The sequence below is a fragment of the Barbus barbus genome (genome assembly GCF_936440315.1).
Source record: "Barbus barbus genome assembly, chromosome: 43".
Classification (NCBI taxonomy): Eukaryota; Metazoa; Chordata; class Actinopteri; order Cypriniformes; family Cyprinidae; genus Barbus; species Barbus barbus.
In genome coordinates, this window is record NC_136721.1 from 6,907,441 (window position 1) to 6,930,984 (window position 23,544).

A 23,544-nucleotide genomic window follows, 5' to 3' on the forward strand; every position below is an offset into this window, starting at 1 on the left:
GTAGAACTTTGGCGAAACAAGAACACACACACACACCTATTAACAGGACAGTACTTTCCGGAGAAATTTGCTCTTTTCACTATCTATGGCCATAAAATTAATTAACGACCAGCACCGCGCCCAAGCATCCTGCTCTGCTCTCCTTAACGTCTCACGAGACCCCTAAAACAAAGGATATATGTGTGGAAAAATCTGGAATGTAGTTAAAACAGGACTTCACGGTTGTTTCTTATCACTTAAACATAATTCAACCAGAAAACAAAGGCCTCTGGATCTGGACACGACCTCCTGACTGCTTAACATGTAATTCAATGATTGTATCAACCAGGAGAGACGGTTTTACAACCGACGTCCGAGCTAAGCAAAACACCAGATCTCCACGAAAGTGACATTCCCATGACCTCGCGTTTCTACCCAAACATAATAGTCTCATGTTTCAGACAACTCTCCTCTCTCCTTCTCACATTCCAAAGGAAACGTGCCTTTTCTTCTTATTAACAGACAAAGAGACTCTAATCTTTGCTTAAGTATTTCAAAAAGGACAAATTATAATTGTTGCTGCTATTAAAGCAATACACTCAAAAGCAATATATACAATATATTTACAATATATATTCAGGTTGTATTTCATGAAATGAAATTAAGCTTGCTGTGTTATTGTAATCTATGGTATTGTTGTAATCTTTTGAGTTCAAATTTTTCCCGATCAAGATTAAAGATTTTTATTCGTCACATACACAATTATACAGAGTATAACCAGCAGTGAAATGTAAGTCAGGTCCGCTCCAAGGACAGTGCAATTGTATAGACAAATATTAAGAAAAATAAAAATAAAATAATAAAATAAAAGAAAAAATATATAAATATAGATGAGCAGGTCAGTATGTTGTTGACATAAATAGTAATATAACAGGAATGTGCAAAAAAGTTGTACAGGGTATTTAAATAGCAGCATATGAGGTAGAAACAATTTTGAATAGCTTATTGATATAGTGATATTAACATGGAGTCAAGTGATATTATGACACAGAGAGTTTAGGAGCCTGATGGCCTGGGCGAAGAAGCTCCTCCTAAGTCTCTCAGTTTTTGCCATCAGGCTACGGAAGCGCTTACCAGATGGAAGCAAAGTGAATAGTCGGTTACCAGGGTGATTTGAGTCCTTGATAATTTTGACACCTCTACTTTTGCAGCGTTTGAGGTAGATGTCCTGCAGATCACTATTGTTTAGTTTCACATGCTTTGTGTGATTATTTAGAAGGTAAGATGTTAATCGATGTATTAACCCATGTAGTATATAAAATTAAGGTATGTACTTTCTGTATGCCAAATACCGAATGTTTGATGTTGAACGAGAGCTGATTTCATAAGCAATAATCTGGTGTGGATGAAAGTTGACTTTTCTCATCATAATGTATGATTAAAACATTTATAGGAGTCTGCTAGGATATGTTTTCACATGAAATAATGCAGCAAAGGATTTATGCACGGAAAACTGAGCTGTGCGGGGCGAGGCTCTGCCCTACAGAAACACTTGTGATTGGATCAAACAGCAAAAGGGGCAGACTGAAATCAGCCCAATAAAGACAGACACCCAACTTTGATGCATGTCTCTCTTTGCTTGCTCGCGCGCTGACCTGGTGAAACTTCGGCTCCTGCTCTGATCGCGCTGTTAAGCGCTCCCAGCCATTAACATCTGGCCGAGCATTGAACAACTATCAATACTTCTGAAGAAACCCTTGAAAGTCTGAAGCTACACGAAAGGAACTCAAGGAAGAACTTCGAGCATCATCACAAAGAAGCCAACCAACCACCGAAGGGCATTCCTTGAAACGCATCAGACGACGACACATCAGCAGCCAATCAGTCGGAGGTTCCCTCTGAGATCGCGTGGAAACACCCGATCAGCTGTCAAACTCAACTGAAAGCAAGTAAATCAAACAATTCTTCATAATGCTGCTGGAAACTGGTTGCATTCATCTTTAAGAGTAAAGTTAGTAAAGTTTCTTGCTTGTGACTCCCTCAGGTTGAAGTTAGAGCATTCTTGAAAACGAGCATTAGAACCTTAAACTCGCTTCAGATCAAAACAATTCATTGCAATGTGTGTGTTTGTGTGTTTACGTATTCTGTTTTGTGTTATTTAGCTTAGTAGTATTGTAGAGTAGTAAAATAAACAGATTTTATAAAGGAATCTTTGTCTGGTGCTGTGTGATTTTCAAGTCTTAAACAATTTGCCAAAGATTGCGTTACCTATGCTTAAAATTAACTAATCAATTATGTGTTATTATCGTGGCCACGGGAATAAAACTGAATTGTTAAGAGATAACGTACTGATTTTAACGCTTGCTGGACAAGTCGTTAATGAGGTATCGTTAGCAAGGTATAAGTTGGACGCTTTGATTAATATCGATTAATCATGCAAATATCAATATCGAATCTTAAGAATAGATTCCCTAAAAGCTAAATTAAAATAAGGGCTAATCCTTTACACATAGTATAGATTTTAAAATCTGGTTAATTACTTATAAAGCCCTGAATGGTTTAGCTCCTCAATACTTGAGCATGCTCTTATCGCATTATAGTCCTCCATGTCCGCTGCGTTCTCAAAACCCTGACCCATTTGATATTACCTAGAATTTCAAAATGAACTGCGGGCGGCAGATCTTTTTTCTATTTAGCGCCCAAACTCTGGAACAATCTACCTAACACTGTTCGGGAGGCAGACACACTGTCAGTTTAAATCTAGATTAAAGACCCATCTCTTTAACCTGGCGTACACATAACACACTGTGACGAGTCGGCTGCCTCCCCCCTTATCATCATCACCACCCCGTATTCGCCGCCCTTCACCAGGCTCCCGACGGGAGTGGGTGTGTGAGAGAGGAGGGGCGCTGAAACAGCCAGGGCTGGCGGCGTGTGATGAGGCGCACCTGATGTGAATAGAGCCTCATCACCGCCGCATTTAAATGCCGAGCGCGCCTCTCCTCGAGAGGCCGTGGGTCCAGGAAGGGTGCATCGAGTAGGAGGACTGCCGCACCCGTTAGACGGCTGACGGGCCAGGATGCCGAGCCGTCGAGTCCCCCAGAAGCTCCGGGGGCCTAGGAGTAGGATGAAGCCGCTGGAGGAAGCCGCCGCCACTCGCTACCTGGTCCCTCCCGGACTCCGCCCCTTCCCTGGACCCTTCCCTCCTGAACACTGCCCTCCTTCACAAGCCCCGCAGCACGACGAGGACACCAGATCCCCCTGTTTATTTTGGGACACTTTTTCCCCGTGGACACTATTTTTGTTGATTTATTGTTTAATAAAAACCTCTCCGAGGCCGTTTGCTCCTCCCGCCACAACACTAATACACTTCTAATATTCAAATCCGTTAAAGGATTTTTAGGCTGCATTAATTAGGTCAACCGGAACCGGGGACACTTCCCTTAACACACAATGTACTTGTTACATCGTAAGAAGATTGACATCTACCCTAATATTAGTCTGTCTCTTTCTTATTCCGAGGTCACTGCAGTCACCAGATCCGGTCCGTATCCAGATCAGATGGTGGATCAGCACCTAGAGACTACCTCTACAGCCCTGAACGTCAGCAGAGACCAGGACATCTAGATGAGCCCCAGAGACATAACCCCAGTGAGGACCCTGTCAACTAGACAGCCATCGGGAAAAGACCACTGGAACCAGTTGAGCCCTTACAATCTGACTTTGCAGCAGCTGGAATTTAACTGCTGGTTCATCTGGCCAGAGGAGAACTGGCCTCCCGACTGAGCCTGGTTTCTCCCAAGGTTTTTTCTCCATTCTGTCACTGATGGAGTTTTGGTTCCTTGCCGCTGTTGCCTCTGGCTTGCTTAGTTGGGGACACTTAATTTCCAGTGATATCATCGACTTGATTGCACAGAGACTATTAGAACTGAACTGAGCTGGACGATGCCTTCACTGAATTCAATAATGAAATGCCTTTAACTGACAATTGAGTGTTTAATCTTGTTATTTTACATTATTGACACACTATTTTCCTATTTTGATATTGTGCAGTTGCTTTGACACAATTTCTATTGTTAAAAGCGCTATATAAATAAAGGTGACTTGACTTGACTATCAAGACTGAAAATCAAATAGTTCTAAAAATCGTTCTCAAGATTAAAGAATATTCCACACCACCGCTATAATGGTATAGGCACAGAGAACGATATCATTGGAATAATTTCCAGAACGATTTTTTCCAGCTGATGAATGATACAAACACTGATGCCCAATCAGAATCCATCCTGCTATAACGAGCTTGATAATTTAAAGCGATAGACACATGTACACTTAGAATAAACATACGATATTGTTAGCTGGTGTGGACGCTAATATCGTTATATTTATAGTTATCGTTCTTGGTGTGAACGGCAGAACTGCAAAACAATACTAACCATTACTAATCAAGTAATGCAGGGTAAACATTGGTGAAACTGATCAGCAGTCAGTCTCCAATTTTGAGCACATTCATCAGGTTGTATATGAGATACTCACTTTGTAGAAGGCCTGAAGGTCACCAATGGGTGGGGAAACACTGAGATAATTTGGGAACTTGTCTTGCAAATGAGCAATGAGCATCCCAAACTGTGTCCCCCAGTCTCCAACATGGTTCAACCTGACAGATAGAGGACAAAAGAATGAAAGAGAAGCAATTAAGCACTACTGAACACACAGATTACTGCTGGCCTAAAGAAATGCTATAAAAGAACATCCTTTTCACTTAACATTGAACCACTGTTCTTTGCTGTGAATCAAGTTCCCATGATAACAATGATTTCTCTGATTGGTGAAAATCATTTCAAGATTGTGAATAATGTAGTACTTCACTAGGAACTTAATGAAACTTTTTTTTTTAACTCTTTCACCGCCAGCTAGCATTTTTCGTGATTTGTGACTCAGCGTCAGCTGATGCTGCAGGCATGCCGTGGTCTGCTTGAACTACGCTTGAGCGCCATTCGTCGCTCAAACTAGATTTCAGTCAGGACCACTCTGTTTGAGTAAGATTATTGTAGAGGTCCTGAACTTTATATTTGGCTGCAGGCTTCGTTCTGAAGGGTTCGGATTCTGAGCTATCCACAGCAGGCCTCGCAAAATCCTTGTGTTTTCCAGTCGGGCTACCAAAATGTATTACTGCCCTGCCCGGAGGGCTACCTTAAAATACAGGGCTCCTGCAGGTAATTAAAACTCTCAATTTAGTTGTATAAAATTTAAGGGCATACAAAGGTTTGCATACGTAAACTGGTATAAGAAAAGTCTTAATTAAAATTTCAAAAGGTCTTGCAGTTGGGGATGAGCACTGCACATTTCAAAGTCAAAACGTGGCGCAGAAGGTTTTATGTGAATGTGTCTCTGAAGGGAACCGTCTGTCTTCAGAAACATGTCGTTGGCATTTTCATTTCATCTTGCCTATAATGCCTGTTAAAGCAGCGTATATATGAGCACGGTGCTGCTTTGCTGTTAGCGTACCGGAGAACCCGCTATTTGCTCCTAAAGCGCCACCTCGTGGCAGAGAGTGAATTTGCCTTTACAGTGTGCCTATCTTATGTTCAGATCAATGCGACCCGTTTTTATGCAGCAGAGTTGTAAATGTGGAAAGTTAATGTGCCTTCTAAAAATCTAAACAAGACAGTAATATTTATGTTTTAAATTAATATAATGTGTTTGACTTGTCCCTTTTCATAAAAATGGGTTAAAAGCTGAAATTTCATTTTATAAGATTTCTTTGTGTGTGAAAACTTTACTAAACTGTAAATCACGTCATTTTATGGCTTAAAATGTTACCATAGACATTGTCCAACCCCACTCATACAGTGTTCATTTTACTTGTGCAGCTCTAAAAAAGGTTTAAATTGATTTTTAAAAATTCAGCAGATAGTAAAAGTGTAAATAGTTGTCCTGTAAATAGTGAAATAAAATTCTTTCATTGGTATTTGTGCATTGAAAATGTTTTTGTTTGACATTTAGATCTGATTTTACTTAAAAAATTTTCTTTTTTTATTTGGGCTAGTTAAATTAATTTCCGGGCTACCAAAATCTGAAGAGTACCTGCCCAAAGGGCTACCAGGGATTTTGAAATTTTGCAAGCCCTGCACAGGCAAACCTCAGTGAGATATGTAAACACTTGGATGTGGGTAAATTTCATGAAAAAAACAACATTTTGAACAAAAATCTGAGAAAATCAAATTTTTGTAAAAGACTGTGTCTGGATCAGATTCAGAACAATGATTAAAACATAAATGCAATAGATCGCTTTCATCATGCAAAGTTTGCATGGTCCTTTTCCACTTCCTGGATTGTCATTTCATTCTGTAACGTTTTGATTCATATAATGATTCATGTTTGATGACCGCATTATTTTACTTAAGCATCTGCTTACATACACGATCGCTTGTTTCTGCTTCTTCATCGTGTTTTGGTACAGACATTCAATACTCTTTCAGAGGATGAGTAATATTTTCAGAAGATGTGTAATACCCCAGTGAAAAAATGGAAAGACAGAATTCTGTCAATGGCGGGGAACTGTTGTCTCATAAATGATGGAGAAAGAGCTGAAGTCTTCAGCAGGGGTCTCCAACCCTGCTCCTGGAGTGCTACTGTGCTGCAGATTTCAGCCCCAGCCCCAACCCCAATCAAACAAACCTTGAATCAGCTAATCAAGGTGTTCGGGGCTACTTGGTAATTACAGACAGGTGTGTTGGAACTGAAGTCTGCAGGACAATAGCTCTCCAGGAGCACAGTTGGAGATCCCTGGTCTACAGTATTGCTTTAACAACACTATTTTTATTTTCATTAAAAATATTTCACAACAGAGATTAAGATTAGCTTTTCATTTTTGAAACCCTACAGTTGAGCTCCACGACTAATACAAACCAACCTTAGCACTTCATAACCCAGGAACTCAAAGAGTCGACACATACTGTCTCCAATAATCGTGGACCGTAGGTGACCCACATGCATCTCTTTGGCAATGTTAGGTGAGGAGAAGTCTACAACAACCTAAAAAAATACAAATGAGGGTAAAGACCACTGGATAAAAACTGCATTGTATTTTATACCACTATGATGCATCATTACAGCAAAACTCCTACCTTCCTTTTCTTCTTCAAAGATGGAGGCTTCACTCCATTCACAAGCAGGTTTGAGAGGAGTTTAGAGACAAACATCCTCTTGAGATGAACGTTGATAAACCCTACAATACAATATGTACTTGATTATTCATAAAGTAGGGGAGAAAATGGTCTTGGTATTTATGATATACTGAACAAACCTGGCCCTGCGATTTCTGTTCTCTCAATTAATTCATTGTTGGGAATGTTTTGGACAATCTTCTCTGCTATCTCCCTGGGGCTGACCTTCTGTCCTTTAGCTTTCATCATCTTAAAACAAATACATTGAAGCATGTTTGTAGTGACAAAAAAAGGAGAAACCGAAGAGTTTATCCGAAAATGTAACTGACCTGAGCCATTGCCATGGCACTGTTACACTGGTAATCACCAAACTTGGCCTGCTGGTTAGGGGTGACCGTAAGTGGCGGGTTCTCTAGGCCAGGGTAGGTGGTATTGATGGCCTCCCCAAAGATCTGTTGCAAACGCTGGTTGACGTTCAACATCGCCTTGTCATTTTGGCTCACCTCCTCCTGTAAACTCTGAGGAAGCACAGTGGAAACAACACAGATTTAATGACTGAATTTCAATTGTTATTTTAGCATTATTTATACAACATACTTTACAGTATGCCTAACAGTTTGAATTAGCTTTTAGTTTAAGTTTCAGTACTTTTTGTGTGCCATGACTTTTTTTTTCTTTTTAACTAATATTGTAATGCAGACTCAGAGAAACAGAGGATTGAGATCCATGCAGCTTTATTAGCGAGAACAGCAAGAACAGACAGGTAGGGATCAGTAACAACAATAATCATAGTCGTAGACAGGCACGGGTTTGAGGACTGCAGCAAATAACCAGGGTAAATATCCATGCAAACAAAGCAAAGTCAACAAGGCAGGCGTCAAAGAGTTGTAAACAAGAAAAACAATTAAAAGGATCAAAACACATGCTCAGAATTGTCAGCCAGAACAAAACAACTTCGCACTGGGCCTAGTAAGTTTTGTGTTTAAATAGTCCAGGTAATTGAAAACAGCTGTGCAAGCTGTTTGGGGTCCAAGTATGGGGTCATGGGTAATGCAGTCCAGATAGTGTTCCACTAATACTCAGGCGAAGGAGCCCTCTGATGGTGAGTGAGAGGAATACAGATAAGTGCTGTGAAATTCAGTGATGTCCTCTGCATTGACCCGATACTGTTCCTCTGGACCATAGTCCTCTCAGTCCACCAGAAAGTAGGTGTCCCAACGTCTGGAGTCCAGGAGATCATACTTAATAAGCCATCCACAAGTATTAGCAGGGGCTTATTTACTTTTAATTTAAAAAAAATTGCACAAGTCAATCTGCGATACTAAACAGGAACATAGGGGGATGCCAAAAGACCACTAAACAAGCTACCTTGACCTGACTGATCCAGATTTATTACACCACTGACTACTGCGTAATCTCAAACACCTTCAGCCAGCATCCAGTTTAAAACACTCTGGATTTTAAGCCAAATAGCTTACTGACCTTTTAATTTTTTTTAACTGAGCTACGTGAGTACTATCATCTCCATCATCTCTGATGACATCGGCAGCGTTTTCACTGCATTAGCGCTGTTTTCAACTTACTGTTTGAATGCATTCGCTTACAGGATCCTTAGACTTTCCAGGAGTTTACCGGGTTGATCTAATCGCAAAAAAAAACAGCTTTTTTTCATTTTTATAATGTATTGTTTTCGTTAAAATTCACTGATTTAAATTAGTAATTATTATTTTATTACTCTGCACTAGGATGACCACCTGGCTATAGATCTGTCCATCGGTGGTGCTCGAGCACCGAGGTCCGCACTTATTCCTTTGAGCAGTCCACGCAGTCGTCATCAACAGAAAAACCCAATACCCCTAATCCTTACCATTGCATATCATATGCACACCAAAGTCAATTTCTCCGTATAAATGGCAATGGCAAATTTATTTATATAGCACTAGGGGTGGGCGATATGGGAAAAATATAATATCACGATTTTTTTTAGAAATATCACGATTCACGATTTTATCATGATTCTTTGTCATGTTAGTTTTACTATTTTGGTTTTACAAGTTGTCTGAGCATTACAGCCAAACTAGAAAGACAAAGATGCATGGCAGATATTTAGGCCAAAGTGGGCGAAGATAAAAAATCTTTGTCATTATTTTATCTTTCTTATTAAAAAATAAGAAGAAAAGATACACATTACAAATACACATACAAATAAATACTCAAATAAAACAAACAGTGCTTTATTTTCAGGTACAATAGGTGTATTTAGCAGGAGCATTCAATGAAATTGAATGAACAAGTATAAAAATAAAACACTACATAGACTGATTCCTAAAGCAACTGGATTAAAGTTTTTCAGTCAAGAATAGTGAGTGATTTTTCTCTTTGCGTTTTGTTAACGTTAAATGAATAGTTCCCCCAAAAATAAATATTCTGTCATCTGTCTGTCAATTCTGTCATAATGTTTTATTTTTATATCTTCATTTACTCAAAAGTTGTTTTAAACCTGAATGAGTTTCTTTCTTCTGCTGAACATAAATGCTATTTTGAAGAAGGTGGAAAACCAAACAGTTGCTGGTCCTCAGTGACTTCCATAGGATTTTTCTTTCCTGCTATCAAATTCAATGTAGACCAGCAACTGTTTGGTTACCCTCATTCTTCAAAATGTCTTATTTTGGGTTCAGCACAAGAAATTAATAGAGGTTTGGGACAACATGTGAGTGAGTAAATAATGACAGAAATTAAATTTTAGGGTGAACTATCCCTTTAATGACAGTCGACAGCATGTTTAGTGTCCTGTCCCTTTAAGAGCTGCACGCATCTAATATACAGGCACGCATCCGTTTCTCTCTTAACTATTAAGTTTCATTTTAGAGATAACCAACTGAGTCTGTATGTAAACCTTGTGTGTTTTGACAGTATTAGCGCAAAAGATAAGTTAGTTGAGTAATCAGGCGCTGTTAGACAGGCTTTTTAGTGCGCGTGCTTCAGGTGTATGCGCTCAGAAAAAGCGCACATCAGGCCAGCGCATGAATTAAAGATTTAACCAGCAAGGCTTGTGCAAATAATGTACTTTTGCGATCGCAAATAAGTGCAGTGTCCTGTCAGAGTAACTCTACTGTTGTATGTCGTGTTGTACAGTATATTTTTTGACAATGTGTGCTGTAGCACGATAGTACGATATTTCTTAAAAAGCAGATCGTGGAGATCTGCCTTTTATCGTCCACGATCAAAAATCGTCATATCGCACACCCCTATATAGCACTATTACAAGATACAAGTTTGGCCGGAAGGGTTGTCAGAGGCACTTCAAGACTGTTTTGACACCACTGACTGGAATATGTTTAAACAGGCTGCCACATACAACAACACTACAGACCTCCAAGAGTACTCAGAGACTGTCACTACCTACATCACCAAGTGCATTGATGATGTAACAGTCACAAAGACCATCACTGTCAGGGCCAACCAGAAGCCATGGATGACAGGGGAGGTCTACAGACTTCTGAGGCTCGGAACGCTGCCTTTAGAGCTGGAGATGAGGAGGGCCTGAAGACAGCTAGGGCCAACCTTTCCCGCGGCATCAGAGAGGCCAAGAGACAGTACTCCAGGAGGATAGCCCATCGTTAGTAGTAGTTAAGTATTTTATTATATTTTTTAGTTACTTGCTTTTATTTTTAGTTTTATTGTATTTAAATCGAGGTCTTCATGGAATTGATATTAGTGGTGTTGAAATTCTGCAGCAAAGCGATGATATCTCAGATCATTATCTAGTCTTTTGTAAACTCCATATAGCTAAAACTGTAAATTCTACTCCTTGTTACAAGTATGGTAGAGCCATCACTTCTACCACGTGACCCGCACTCGCTTGGAGATGCCAAACATAAAGCGTCAGTGAAGAGTTCATCACAGATACTGTTCGTTTCTGGAAGAAGATGCACTGAGTAAAGGCTGGATTTCCCTAAAAATAAGAGCAAGAGTTCATCCTGAAGAGAGGATCGATCTGATGAGTAAGTAATGCTTCTTTTTTGCATTAGTTAGCGTGCTATTGTGACAAACTTGAACGCGTTTAGTTGGGTTTTTCCCAAACGACAACATGATGAATGCTATGCATCTAAGAATGTTTAATGTTCACAAATAGATTTAATAGCGTGCTAAACAATAACAATTAGTTTCTCAGATATAAAATATCCTTTTTTAATGGTACAAAGTACATCCTTTTGTAGTACAAAGCATCCGTGAGTCTATTGCTGCAGAATCATAACAGCTACTATAAAATCATACATACTAGGCTATAAGTCTTCAAAATCATAGTTGTTTTTTCCCAAACTATAATTCCAGACTACAATGTTTGAATATGATGGGCAATTCATTGTATTTAAATTTCTTATGGCACAATGTTTTCATGCTCTTTAAAAAACAATAAAAGTAATATGAGAGTACATTGTAACATGATGAATGCTACGAGTCTAAGTATGTTTAGAACATGTTTATTATTAATAGCCAACTCTGTTCAAAAATAGATTTTAATAGCGTGCTAAAGAATAATAATTAGTTTCTCAAAAATAATATTTCTTTTTTTGTTTACGATAGTACAAAGTATGCGTGAGTCTATAAAACCTATATATATAGATGCTCCTGATGTTAACATGCTCACAAATGTTTTTGGTTGTTTGTATTTTATTGTATCAGGTACCTGAACCACAGATGAATCCTGATGACGTTCTTCTGATGTTGGTACAGTGCTCTCAGAGGAACACAGTTTGATATTCAACTACACTGATATTCTATGTAAAACAAGATCCTTGACTACTGATTGTTTTTTTGTTTTTCTTCTTGAATCCATGGACATAAGTAAATGTCAGGTACTTGTTTCACTTGTTGAACAGAATCTGTTGCAGGAATTAGTTAAAGTCTGTTCACATCTCTGTGGTTAGATCAATGTGCACAATGTGTCTTTGACCTTCATTATGTATGTTTTGATTATACTGTGTTGTAAGTAAAATACAAATAATAAAAAAAATAAAAAAATGTCAGTCTCCTCACACTCTGTCTTACCTGCCTCAGTCACAGTCACACGGATGGTCCATTAGCAGCCTTTAGGGGAGAGCCCTTTGTCTTTCAGGTGAAAATCACTTAATATTCAAGCCCATTAACCACTCCCTCGCATATTGGCTTTCGATTACAAAACATGTCTTTAAAAAATTAAATCAATATATTGTTTTCTGTGAATGAGTAAGCAGAATGATTTTCACATAATTGTGAAGTAAATATTCTAGCCTACAAGACTGATTACTCAAAAGTCTTATTCAGGACTATGTAGTGTGGGTTTTATGGCCTTATTTCAGCTACATTTTTTTTCCCAAAACTTACTAACCACACATACTATTGTTTTTCTAAAAAATGCAAACATGTACATCCATCTTGGTCACATATTATTGTAGCACAGTTTGTGCTGAATACAAAAAAAAATACATGTTGGTCAATAGTATGTTATAAGCAGCTGAAATAAGCACAAATATCAGGGCATGTCAAAACATCTCAAGGGCCCCAAAATCACCTCAGGCCCCAGAGGGTTAAGGAAGATCAAAGAAAACAGTCTGAATCCGTGGTATAATGAGCACACTCGCACCCTAAAGAGAGCAGCCCAGAAAATGGAGCGCAGATGGAGGAAAACAAAACTTGATGTATATCATGTTTTGTATAGCTTGGCGGGAAAGTACCCTATCCTACAGAAAAGCATTAAAACTGCTAGATCTGATTACTTTTCATCACTTCTAGAAGAAAACAAACATAACCCCCGGTATTTATTCAATACAGTCACTAAATTAATGAAAAATAAAGCATCAACAGGTGTTTGCATTTCCCAAGAGCACAGCAGTAATGATTTTATTAACTACTTTACTTCCAAGATCGATACTATCAGAGATAAAATTGTAACCATGCAGCCGCCAGCTACAGTATCGCATCAGATGCACTATATATTCCCTGAATTTCCACTCATTCTCTACTATAGGAGAGGAAGAATTGTATAAACTTATTAAATCATCCCATGTTAGACCCTATTCCATCTAAACTACTAAAAGAGCTGCTTCCAGAAGTCATAGATCCTCTTTTGGCTATTATTAATTCATCATTGTCATTAGGATAGGTCCCCAAAACCTTCAAATTGGCTGTTATTAAGCCTCTCATTAAAAAACCCACAACTTGACCCCAAGGATCTAGTTAATTACAGACCGATCTCAAATCTCCCTTTTCTGTCAAAGATACTAGAAAAGGTAGTATCCTCACAATTATATTCCTTCTTAGAGAAAAATGGTATCTGTGAGGAATTCCAGTCATGATTATACCGTATCATAGTACTGAGACTGCTCTCATTAGAATTACAAATGACCTGCTTCTATCATCTGATCGTGGTTGTATCTCTTTATTAGTTCTACTGGATCTTAGTGCTGCGTTCGACACTATCGACCACAACATTCTTTTAAATAGACTAGAACACTTTGTTAGCATTAGTGGAAGTGCCTTAGCATGGTTCAAATCGTACTTATCTGACCACCATCAGTTCGTAGCAGTGAATGAAGAGGTATCATATCGATCACACGTGCAGTATGGAGTACCTCAAGGCTCAGTACTAGGGTGGTTACTTTTCACGCTTTACATGTTACCATTTGGGAGATATTATCAGGAGACATGGTGTTAGCTTTCACTGTTACGCTGATGATACTCAGCTCTATAGTTCTTCACGGCCTGGTGAAACACACCAAATTGTGAAACTAATGGAATGCATAGTCGAAATAAAAAACTGGATGACGAGTAACTTCTTACTGCTAAATTCTGAAAAAACAGAGGTGTTAATTATCGGACCTAAAAACCCCACGTAATAACCTACAACACTATCTAACACTTGACGGCTGCTCTGTCAATTCTTCTTCATCAGTTTGGAACCTAGGTGTACTGTTTGATAGCAATCTTTCATTTGAAAGCCACGTTTCAAGCATCTGTAAAACAGCATTTTTCTATCTAAAACAAATATCTAAATTGCGACCTATGCTCTCAATGTCAAATGCAGAAATGCTAATTCATGCATTTATGACCTCAAGGTTAGACTATTGTAATGCTTTACTGGGTGGTTGTTCTGCACGCTTGATCAACAAACTACAGTTGGTCCAAAATGCAGCAGCTAGAGTCTTTACTAGAACCAGGAAGTATGACCATATTAGCCCGGTTCTGTCAACACTGCACTGGCTTCCTATCAAACATCTAATAGATTTTAAAATCTTGTTAATTACTTCTAAAGCCCTGAATGGCTTAGCTCCTCAGTACTTGAGCGAGCTCTTATCACATTATAGTCCTGAACGTCCTATCTATCTGATGTGATACTGTAGCTGATGGCTGCATGATTACATTTTTATCTCTGATGGTGTCGATCTTGGAAGTAAAGTAGTTCATAAAGTCATTACTGCTGTGCTCTTGGGGAATGCCAACACCTGTTGATGATTTATTTTTCATTAACTTAGTGACTGTATTGAATAAATACTGGGGGGTTATGTTTGTTTTCTTCTAGAAGAGACGAAAAGTAATCAGATCTAGCAGTTTTTAATGCTTTTCTGTAGGATAGGGTGCCATGGAGTCATACTGTTGTCTTTGATCTTCCTTAAGCGTAAAAGAGCAACTGTATCTAAAGTGCTAGAAAAGAGAGAGTCCATAGTTTCTGTAACATCAAGTTTTTCTGCGCTGTTGGATATGCTGAGGAATTGAGATAAATCAGGAAGATTACTTACAAAGCAGTCTTTTGTGGTTTACACAAGACTAGATAATGATCTGAGATATAATCACTTTGCTGCAGAATCATCGACAGGGATATTAAAATCACCAATAATTAAGACTTTATCTGCAGCCAGTACCAACTCAGATAGAAAAATCAGCAAATTATTTAATAAAGTCTGTATGGTGCCCTGCTGGCCTGTATACAGTAGCCAGTACAAACATCACAGGGGATGTATCACTAACATGTGTTTCTCTATATAATGTTATATGCAGCACCATAACTTCAAACGAGTTATACTTAAAGCCTGCCCTCTGAGAAATACTGAGAATATTGCTATAAATTGTAGCAACACCTCCCCCTTTACCTTTTGGACGTGGCTCATTTTTATAGCAGTAATCTTGGAAGGGTAGACTCATTTAAAGTAATGTATTCATCTGGTTTTAGCCATGTTTCTGTCAAACAGAGCAAATCTAGGTTATGATCATTGATCAAATAATTTACAAAAAGTGTTTTTGTAGAAAGGGACCTGATATTCAGTAAGCCAAGTTTTATCAGTTGTTTCTCTGTATTGTAAACATTTTTTATTTGTTGAACATCAATTAGATTGTTACTCTTAATTTGGTTTGGACGTTTTCTGTATTTTCTAGTTCAGGGAACCAACACAGTCTCTATAGTGTGATATCTAGGTGAAGGAGTCTCTATGTGCTGAGAATTAACTGACTTCTGTGACATGATGTGGCTAGCAGACGGTCGGTTTAGCCAGTCTGTCTGCTTCCTGACCTGGGCCCCAGTTAGTCAAGTACGAACTCTAAGACTATGTGCCGTATTTCTAGAGAGAAGAGCAGCACCACCCAGTAGGGATGAACACCATCTCTTTTCAACAGGTCAGGTCTGCCCCAAAAACTCGTCCAATTGTCTATAAAACCTATGTTATTCTGCGGGCACCACTTAGACATCCAGCAATTGAGTGACAGCAGTCTGCTATGAATCTTGTCACCCCGGTAAGCAGGAAGGGGACCAGAGCATATTACAGCGTCTGACATCGTACTTGCAAGTTCACACACCTCTTTAACATTATTTTTAGTGATCTCCGACTGGCGAAGTCGAACATCATTAGCGCCGACGTGAATAACAATCTTACTGAATTTACGTTTAGCATTAGCCAGCACTTTTAAATTTGCCAAGATGTCAGGCGCTCTGGCTCCCGGTAAACATTGGACTATGGTGGCTGGTGTCTCTATTTTCACGTTCCGTACAATATAATCACCAATAACTAGAGCACTTTAATCAGGTTTCTCAGTGGGTGCATCACCGAGTGGGGAGAACCTGTTTGATGTTCTGATCGGAACGGAAGAGCGGTTTATTGACCCCCGACTATGCCGCCTCACTGTCACCCAGTTGCACTGCTGCACGGGCTCTAATACCGGAACCGAACATTGTACATGACTCGCATGACTCAGCCCTCACATTCTTACTGTCCTCAGTTAAAGTTTGGATGCATGTCTCTAGTTCTAAAATCTTCTCTGTCAGCCTAACTATATCCCTGCATTTATTACATGTGAATCCCTCATCGCCGACAGATAGAGATGAATGAACCTTCCCATTACAAGGTGATATTTGACAAAGTGATTTACAGGGAATTTTGTTTTTACCTTTGTATGAAGGACGCGAATGAAGTGTTAAGCGCGAGTGATTTACCTGTTAAGTCAATGCAAAGACGCGAATAGACATCCTGAATGACACAGCGCGAATTGAGCGTTGAGCAAAATTCTATAGCCTACATATGCTCTCTGTGGCAGTCATACCTGTGCGCCTGACAGAAGCCCCGCCCATGACGCGAATTTGCGTCTTGTTGTGCAGTGAATTTTACACGCGAATGACGCGAGTAAACCCAAAATGTTCACGCGTCCAACTACGCGTGAATAGCGCGATTTATTCGCGCAAGTCGCGTCCAGTGTGAACGCATTGTCAGCCTCACGTCCGCCTTCCGCCATGCTTGTTTTCACTCCGCACGTGAACAGTGAATCGGGCGCGCACAAAACTACATCAACTAGACTTATCGTTATTATCGTGAGGAGACAAATTTTTATCGTGAGGAGAATTTTCAACAGTATATCGCAAACGATAAGATATCGCCCATCCCTAGTGGAGAGTAAAACTGAAAGCCCTAGTGATCGCTTATATTTTCTTGAACAGTACACCAGGGTTCATCCAAGAGAGATTATAAAGAGTTGCCAGCATATGCCTGCTGGTCATGTGTATTTACCTGGCCCACCTGAAGGACATTACTGGACCCTTACGGGATCCTCTTCAGTTTGTCTACAGATCAAACAGGTCTGTGGACGATGCAGTAAACATGGGACTGCATTATGTTCTGCAACATCTAGACACACCAGGGACTTATGTGAGGATCCTGTTTGTGGACTTCAGCTCGGCCTTTAACACTATCATTCCAAATCTCCTCCTGCCCAAACTACCTTCGTCTGTCAGTGGATCACCAGCTTCCTGACAGACAGGCAGCAGCTAATGAGGCTGGGAATATACACATCCAGCACCCATACGATCAGCACTGGATATCCTCAGGGCTGTGTTCTCTCCCCACTGCTCTTCTCCCTCTACACCAACGACTGCACACCTAAAGACCACTCTGTCAAGCTCCTGAAGTTTTTCAATGACACCACAGTCATCGGACTCATTCAGAACGGTGACGCGTCTGCTTACAGACAGGAGGTTAGGGACCTGGCTGTCTGGGGCAGTCTTAACAACCTGGAGCTCAACACGCTCAAAACTGTGGAGATGAGCGTGGACTTCAGGAGAAACTCCCCTGCTCTCCTCCCACTCTCCATCTTGAACAGCACTGTGAGTACAGTGGAGTCATTCAGGTTCCTGGGCACAACCATCTCCCAGGACCTGAAGTGGGACATTCACATAGACATTGTTAAAAAGTCCCAGCAGAGGTTGTACTTCCTTCGCCAACTGAGGAAGTTCAATCTGCCACAGGAGCTGCTGAAACTGTTCTACTCCGCCATCATTGAATCCATCCTCTGCACTTCAATAACTGTCTGGTTCAGCTCAGCTACCAAATCTGACCTCAGAAGACTACACAAGGTAGTCCGGACTGCTGAGCGAATCATTGGTACAACCCTCCCCACTCTCCAAGAACTGTACTCATCCAGAGTGAGCAGGGCCGGCAAAATCACTCTGGACCACTCACATCCAGCAGACTCCCTTTGAACTGTTGCCGTCTGGTCAACACTACAGAGCTCTGAGCACCAGAACGGCCAGGCACAGAAACAGTTTCTTCCCTCAGGCAATCCATCTCATGAACACCTGACAATAATTGTGGAACACACTATTTATACACTTATTTATCTAACACACATGGTCTACATTTAAATTTGCACATAATATACCTACAACTGTCTGTACCTGCACAAGTCAATCTGTACATACAATTGTCTATACTAGTGTTGTCAAAAGTACCGACCACAATACCATTCGGTACTGAAAATTTAAAAACGTACATTTCCCGCTAAGATTTGAGCGCTGTTGAGCAGATTCTTAAACAGCGCTGATTGGTCATGTGTGTTCAACAGATACATCTGTGATTGGCTTCAGTGATCAATGAAGCGCTCGGTGAAGAGCGTGAGGCGATGATCATTGAAGCCAATCACAGATGTATCTATTGAGCGCGTGAACACAACGACCAATCAGCACTGTTTAAGAATCTTAGAGGGAAATGGACGTTTTAAAATTTTCAGTACCGAATGGTATCGTGCTCGGTACTATTGACAACAGTCTATACCTGTACATACAATTGTCAATTTGTATATTTTTGCTCCTTATTTACTTGTATTTTTTTTATTATTCTTTTTATTATTTGTTTTTTGTTCTGTCACTGTCATTCTGTTGCACTGTGGAAGCTTCTGTCATGAAAACAAATTCCTCGTATGTGTAAACATACCTGGCAGTAAAAATTCATTCTGATTCGGATTAAGGGCCAAAGCTTTACTACAAGAGCATTTTGGCGACCAGTATAGAATTGCATCTGCTGATATGGAAAAGGCTTTTTCATGGGCAAATATCGAAATATCAAATAAAAATCTTTAAAGCCATTTTCTATGTTTCACACTCTAGTGAGTTATGGTCTACTGCCTTTTGTGGAGCAGAGCGGCAATTAGGGCTGGGTATCGTTCAAAAATGTTTGATATCGATACCGATACCTTGAGTTCGATACCGGTTCCTGAACGACACTTTTTTCGATACCAATTTTATGAAAACAGTTTTAACAAGATTACATTCTCAAAAAACATTGGTTTTATTTTTTTCAGCTTGTTGACATGTATACAGACTCAAAGACTATATAGCCAACACAATAAATCAGTACAAATAATTTTAATAAAGCTCAAATAGTTTTCAGTTTACACTAGTGCGTGCTCGTTTTAAAACGCATAGCTCAGACAGAATCATCATTTCTATTCATTTATTCTAGGTTGTTAAAGACTTCAAGAAATTTAAAATCTTTATCCACTTTCATAAGTGGATGTTTTATTATCTTTCACAATAGGTTTTATTATTAAATTATATGTTGTAGTATGTCTAATTATTTGAATGCATAAAAACTACTTAGTTTATTCAAATTTATTCTTAAAACAGCCTTATGAAATGTTTTCTTTTTCCTCAGAAATTCTGTGTTCTCTATCTGGTTTTCAAATGAAGGCATAAAACATTTCATTTTTCTTTTAAATTATTGAAAATAAAACTATTTATTTTGGCAAACAAAATTTTACTATTAAAATTAAAACATGGAAGAAATGTTGTGTGATCATTAAAAAATAAGAGTTTTAATAATTTTAATAGTAGCAGTATGTACACTCTGCTGAACAATATTAATTTATTTCTGCCGCAGTGTCTTCCAAGTTAAACCGAACTTTTATTTTGACGGGTTTCCGGGAATACCTTTACAGTTCTGTGTGTATATGATATGACGCAAGTTTTACTCAAATCAAATGGTAAAATGCTCATGAAGTGACTCTCAGAGCAGTTCTAGAGCTGTCGTTCATGTGTTTATGTCCTCATTTAGTGAGACGGCAGACGCTGAAATGTCACGCGAGCTTCAGTCTGTGTCAAGTAAGCGAAACTGCGTGATATAGAGAGCAGACTGCTCCATACGCTTTCGAATTGCTCTTGTGGATGTCAAACACTGATCAATCAGCACCGCATCACTTCTAGTCAAACACACCTAGTGCTGCAGGCTTATTGGCTCACTGACGTTAATGAGATTAACCCCTTAGGTATCGAAATTTGGTACCGAACGACAAGACGTTTTTCAATACTCGGTGGTATCGAGGCAATTCGGTCAGTGCCTAAAAAGTATCGAACTTGATACCCAGCCCTAGCGGCAATCCACCTGTCACTCAAGTGGCCACTCCCTTAATTATGCAGAACTTTAAGGCTTAGAGTTCTTAAAAAAAAATTTTTTTTTAAATAATAAATTCACCCCCCCCTCACAGTTGTCATGAAGGGCAACATTACCTACAGTGCCTAGAAAAAGTCTTCACACCCATTCATAATATTATTATTTTATTTTTTTACATTTTGTTATGTTGCATTCTTATGTTAAACTGTTTTAAATTACTTTTTTTCCACATAAATCTACACCCCACTCACCATAATGACAAAACCGGATTTATTACAACTTTGCAAATTTATTAAAAAGGAAACACTGAAAAAATGACATTGCACAAGTCTTCATACCCTTTGCTTTGACAATTGAAATTTAGATCAGGAGCATTCCAGTTTCAATGGATCGTCTCTGAGATGTTTTTATACTGTGACTGAAGTTAACCTGTGGCAAATTCAGTTGATTGGACATGATTTGGAAAGGCACACACACACACAAAGTCTTTATAAAGTTTAACAGCTGAAATGGATGTCAGAGCAAAGACTAAGCCATGAGGTCAAAGGAATGGCCTGCAGAGCTGAGAGACAGGGTTGTGTTGAGACAGATCTGGAGAAGACTACAAAACAAAAGGAGCATTTGGCCTCCATAATCCCTAATGGATGAAGTTTGAAACAATCAGGACTCTTCCTAGATCTAGCCTCCTGGCCAAACTGAGCAATCAAAGGAGAAGGGTCCTGGTTAGAGAGGTGATCAAGACACTGACGGTCACTCTGGTGGAGCTCCATGATCTTATATGTAGATGGGAGAAACTTACAGAAGGACAAACATCACTACGACACAGCACCAGTCTGGGCTTGATGGCAAAGTGATCAAACTCAAGCTTCCCCTCAGTAAAGATACATGAAACCCTGATTAGAATTTACAAAAATATACCCCAATAACTCTCAGACTATGAAAAAAAAAAGATTCTCCGGTCTGATGAACCTCAATTCCTTATTCATGTCTGAGGGAAACCAAGCACCGCTTATCACCTGCATAATACCATCCCAACGGTGAAGCATGGTGGCGGCAGCATCATGCAGCGGGGGTGTTTTTCAGCACCAAGGACTGGGGAAATTATCAGAGAAGACGGAAAGCTGAATGCAGCTAAATACAGAGATATCCTTAATGAAAACCTAGTTCAGAGCACTCAGAACTTCAGACTGGGCTGAAAGTTCACCTTCCAACGTGACAATCACCCTACGCACACAGCCAAGACAATGCAGGAGTGGCTTAGGGATGCAGTGTTTCCCCTACAATGTATTAAGCAGCGGCACCACTGGATTTTCAACGCCGCTGAAAAATCTTCACATTATCAGTAATATCACGACATTCACGTCATTCACTTACATACCTAAAAACACAAACATGGCGACCGGCGGCGCTGCTAATGCGATGGCTCTGAATCCACTTGTTGACAAGAAAGGAGGAAAGAGCCACAAATGGAAATTATTTTTGATTAGGCTAATGTCACGTTGCCATAAGGGGCCGTTCACATTCACGTTCATATGCAAATATTTCAAATGTGGGCGCGCGGAAAGCGACGCGGCACTCTCGTTTTGCGCTCCTCTGTTCATGGTTGCATAGCAACGACAGACGCCACGGGAGAGCGAGCAAGCGCTTGTGGAAAGGAGAAAGCGAACTGCGAAATTGGTACCGAAAACCGTGAATTTTCACTGGTATTGAAAATACCATTCATTTTTCAGATGGGTGAAATCCTGTGGCATACCAATCTCCAGTGTGAACTGAGCGTGACTTTTCCACACTGAATAGGGTGATTTTAATCAGATCCATTATTCATTCGTTAAGACATATTGACGTGATTTCTGTATACCTACAGCTCCAGGCACACTGAAATCTCTTCATGCAGATACCTGGTACATACCTTTTTTCACAAAAAAATAACCCAACATCCGATCAATAAAAACTCACCTGATATGACACCCTACATGATATGAATCTTCTATGAAAAGCCCAGAAAAATTAAGTGCTCACAGATTGGGTGTGGCCCTTGCCATTAGGATAAAATTTTCAATAAATTGTAAATAATCTTTTTCTGGGTTGTGCCGTTTCATTTTTCCACTATCTATTTATACCTTACAGCTGAAAATTAACACAAAAGAAAAACATGAATAATCCTGTCCTAATCTTGTTTGTGACCAGTTCAAGGTACGTGCTGCAATAATCATGGCTTCTGTTGATGGTATGTCAAGTTTGTATTAGAGGCTGACATTTTTTCGGGAATCCCGCGGGTCACGGGAATCCCGCGGGAATCCCACGGGATGGGAAACAAAATCACTATTAATAACGTGATTGGGACGGGACTGGAAAAAATGTAAGCGGGAGTGGGCGGGACCGGGAATCGTAATAACACTATGATAACTATACAGAAATATACCTTTTAAATAAATAAACTAATTTTGAACTCAATACTAGTTGTCCTGTCTCTTTATGCTCTCCTCCTGTTTGCTTTGGTGTAGCCGGTTAAGTGAATGGCGTGCTCCACACACCCGTAACAGTTGGTGGCGATAGTGCCAACCACCAATAATGGTAGAGAAGAAGTAGGCTTCTTCACGCACTTTTTAGCCGCGAAAATCATAACCAAAATGGAGGCAGACGTGAAAGCTACACTGCAACGACTACTGTCTGAAAATAATACGTCAGTTGTGCTCATGGATATTTCTGGGCGGTCTGAAATAACTAAAAAAAATTTACGCGTTGAGAAAGATGGCGTGAAAACGCCATACGCCAGCTGCAAGACTTGTAGACAACTTATTAAGTACTTTTCAGACTCAGGCACGAGTGGCCTTCAGCGTCACACATGCAAAGCAGCCCTCTCGAGGCAACCGACAATTTCTTCCTTCTTCCTTCTTTATATAATGTGTGTGTGTGTGTGTATGGATGGATGGATGATTTGCATAAAATTCAACATGAAACACACTGTGCATTGTTAAGATGACTTTCAGTTCAATAAAATAAATTACATTTTTGATTTTTATTCAACTAAGCTGGGCATGCTGTGATCTGTACTGTATTTTTGTTTACTGTAACGGACAGATTCCAGCCAAAAAAAAAAAAAAACAACACGGGAGTGGGAGGGAATGGGAGTCATTCTTCTGGGATTGGGACGGGACGGGATTTCCCCCCAGTTTTTTTATGGGATTGGGATGGGACGGGATTTTTTTTGT

The 23,544-nt window shown here is 39.7% G+C and overlaps 1 protein-coding gene across 1 annotated transcript in view; it reads right to left on the reverse strand.

Annotated features, from left to right (window-relative positions):
- rars1 (arginyl-tRNA synthetase 1) overlaps positions 1-23,544 on the reverse strand; it is an 87,500-nt gene that overhangs the window by 60,019 nt on the left and 3,937 nt on the right. The window contains exons 3-7 of the mRNA XM_079405583.1: positions 7,478-7,666; positions 7,289-7,397; positions 7,110-7,210; positions 6,896-7,017; positions 4,516-4,636 (exon numbers count right to left, since the gene is read on the reverse strand). Coding sequence (XP_079261709.1) covers positions 4,516-4,636; positions 6,896-7,017; positions 7,110-7,210; positions 7,289-7,397; positions 7,478-7,666 — 642 coding nt within the window. The remainder of the gene's footprint in view (positions 1-4,515; positions 4,637-6,895; positions 7,018-7,109; positions 7,211-7,288; positions 7,398-7,477; positions 7,667-23,544) is intronic.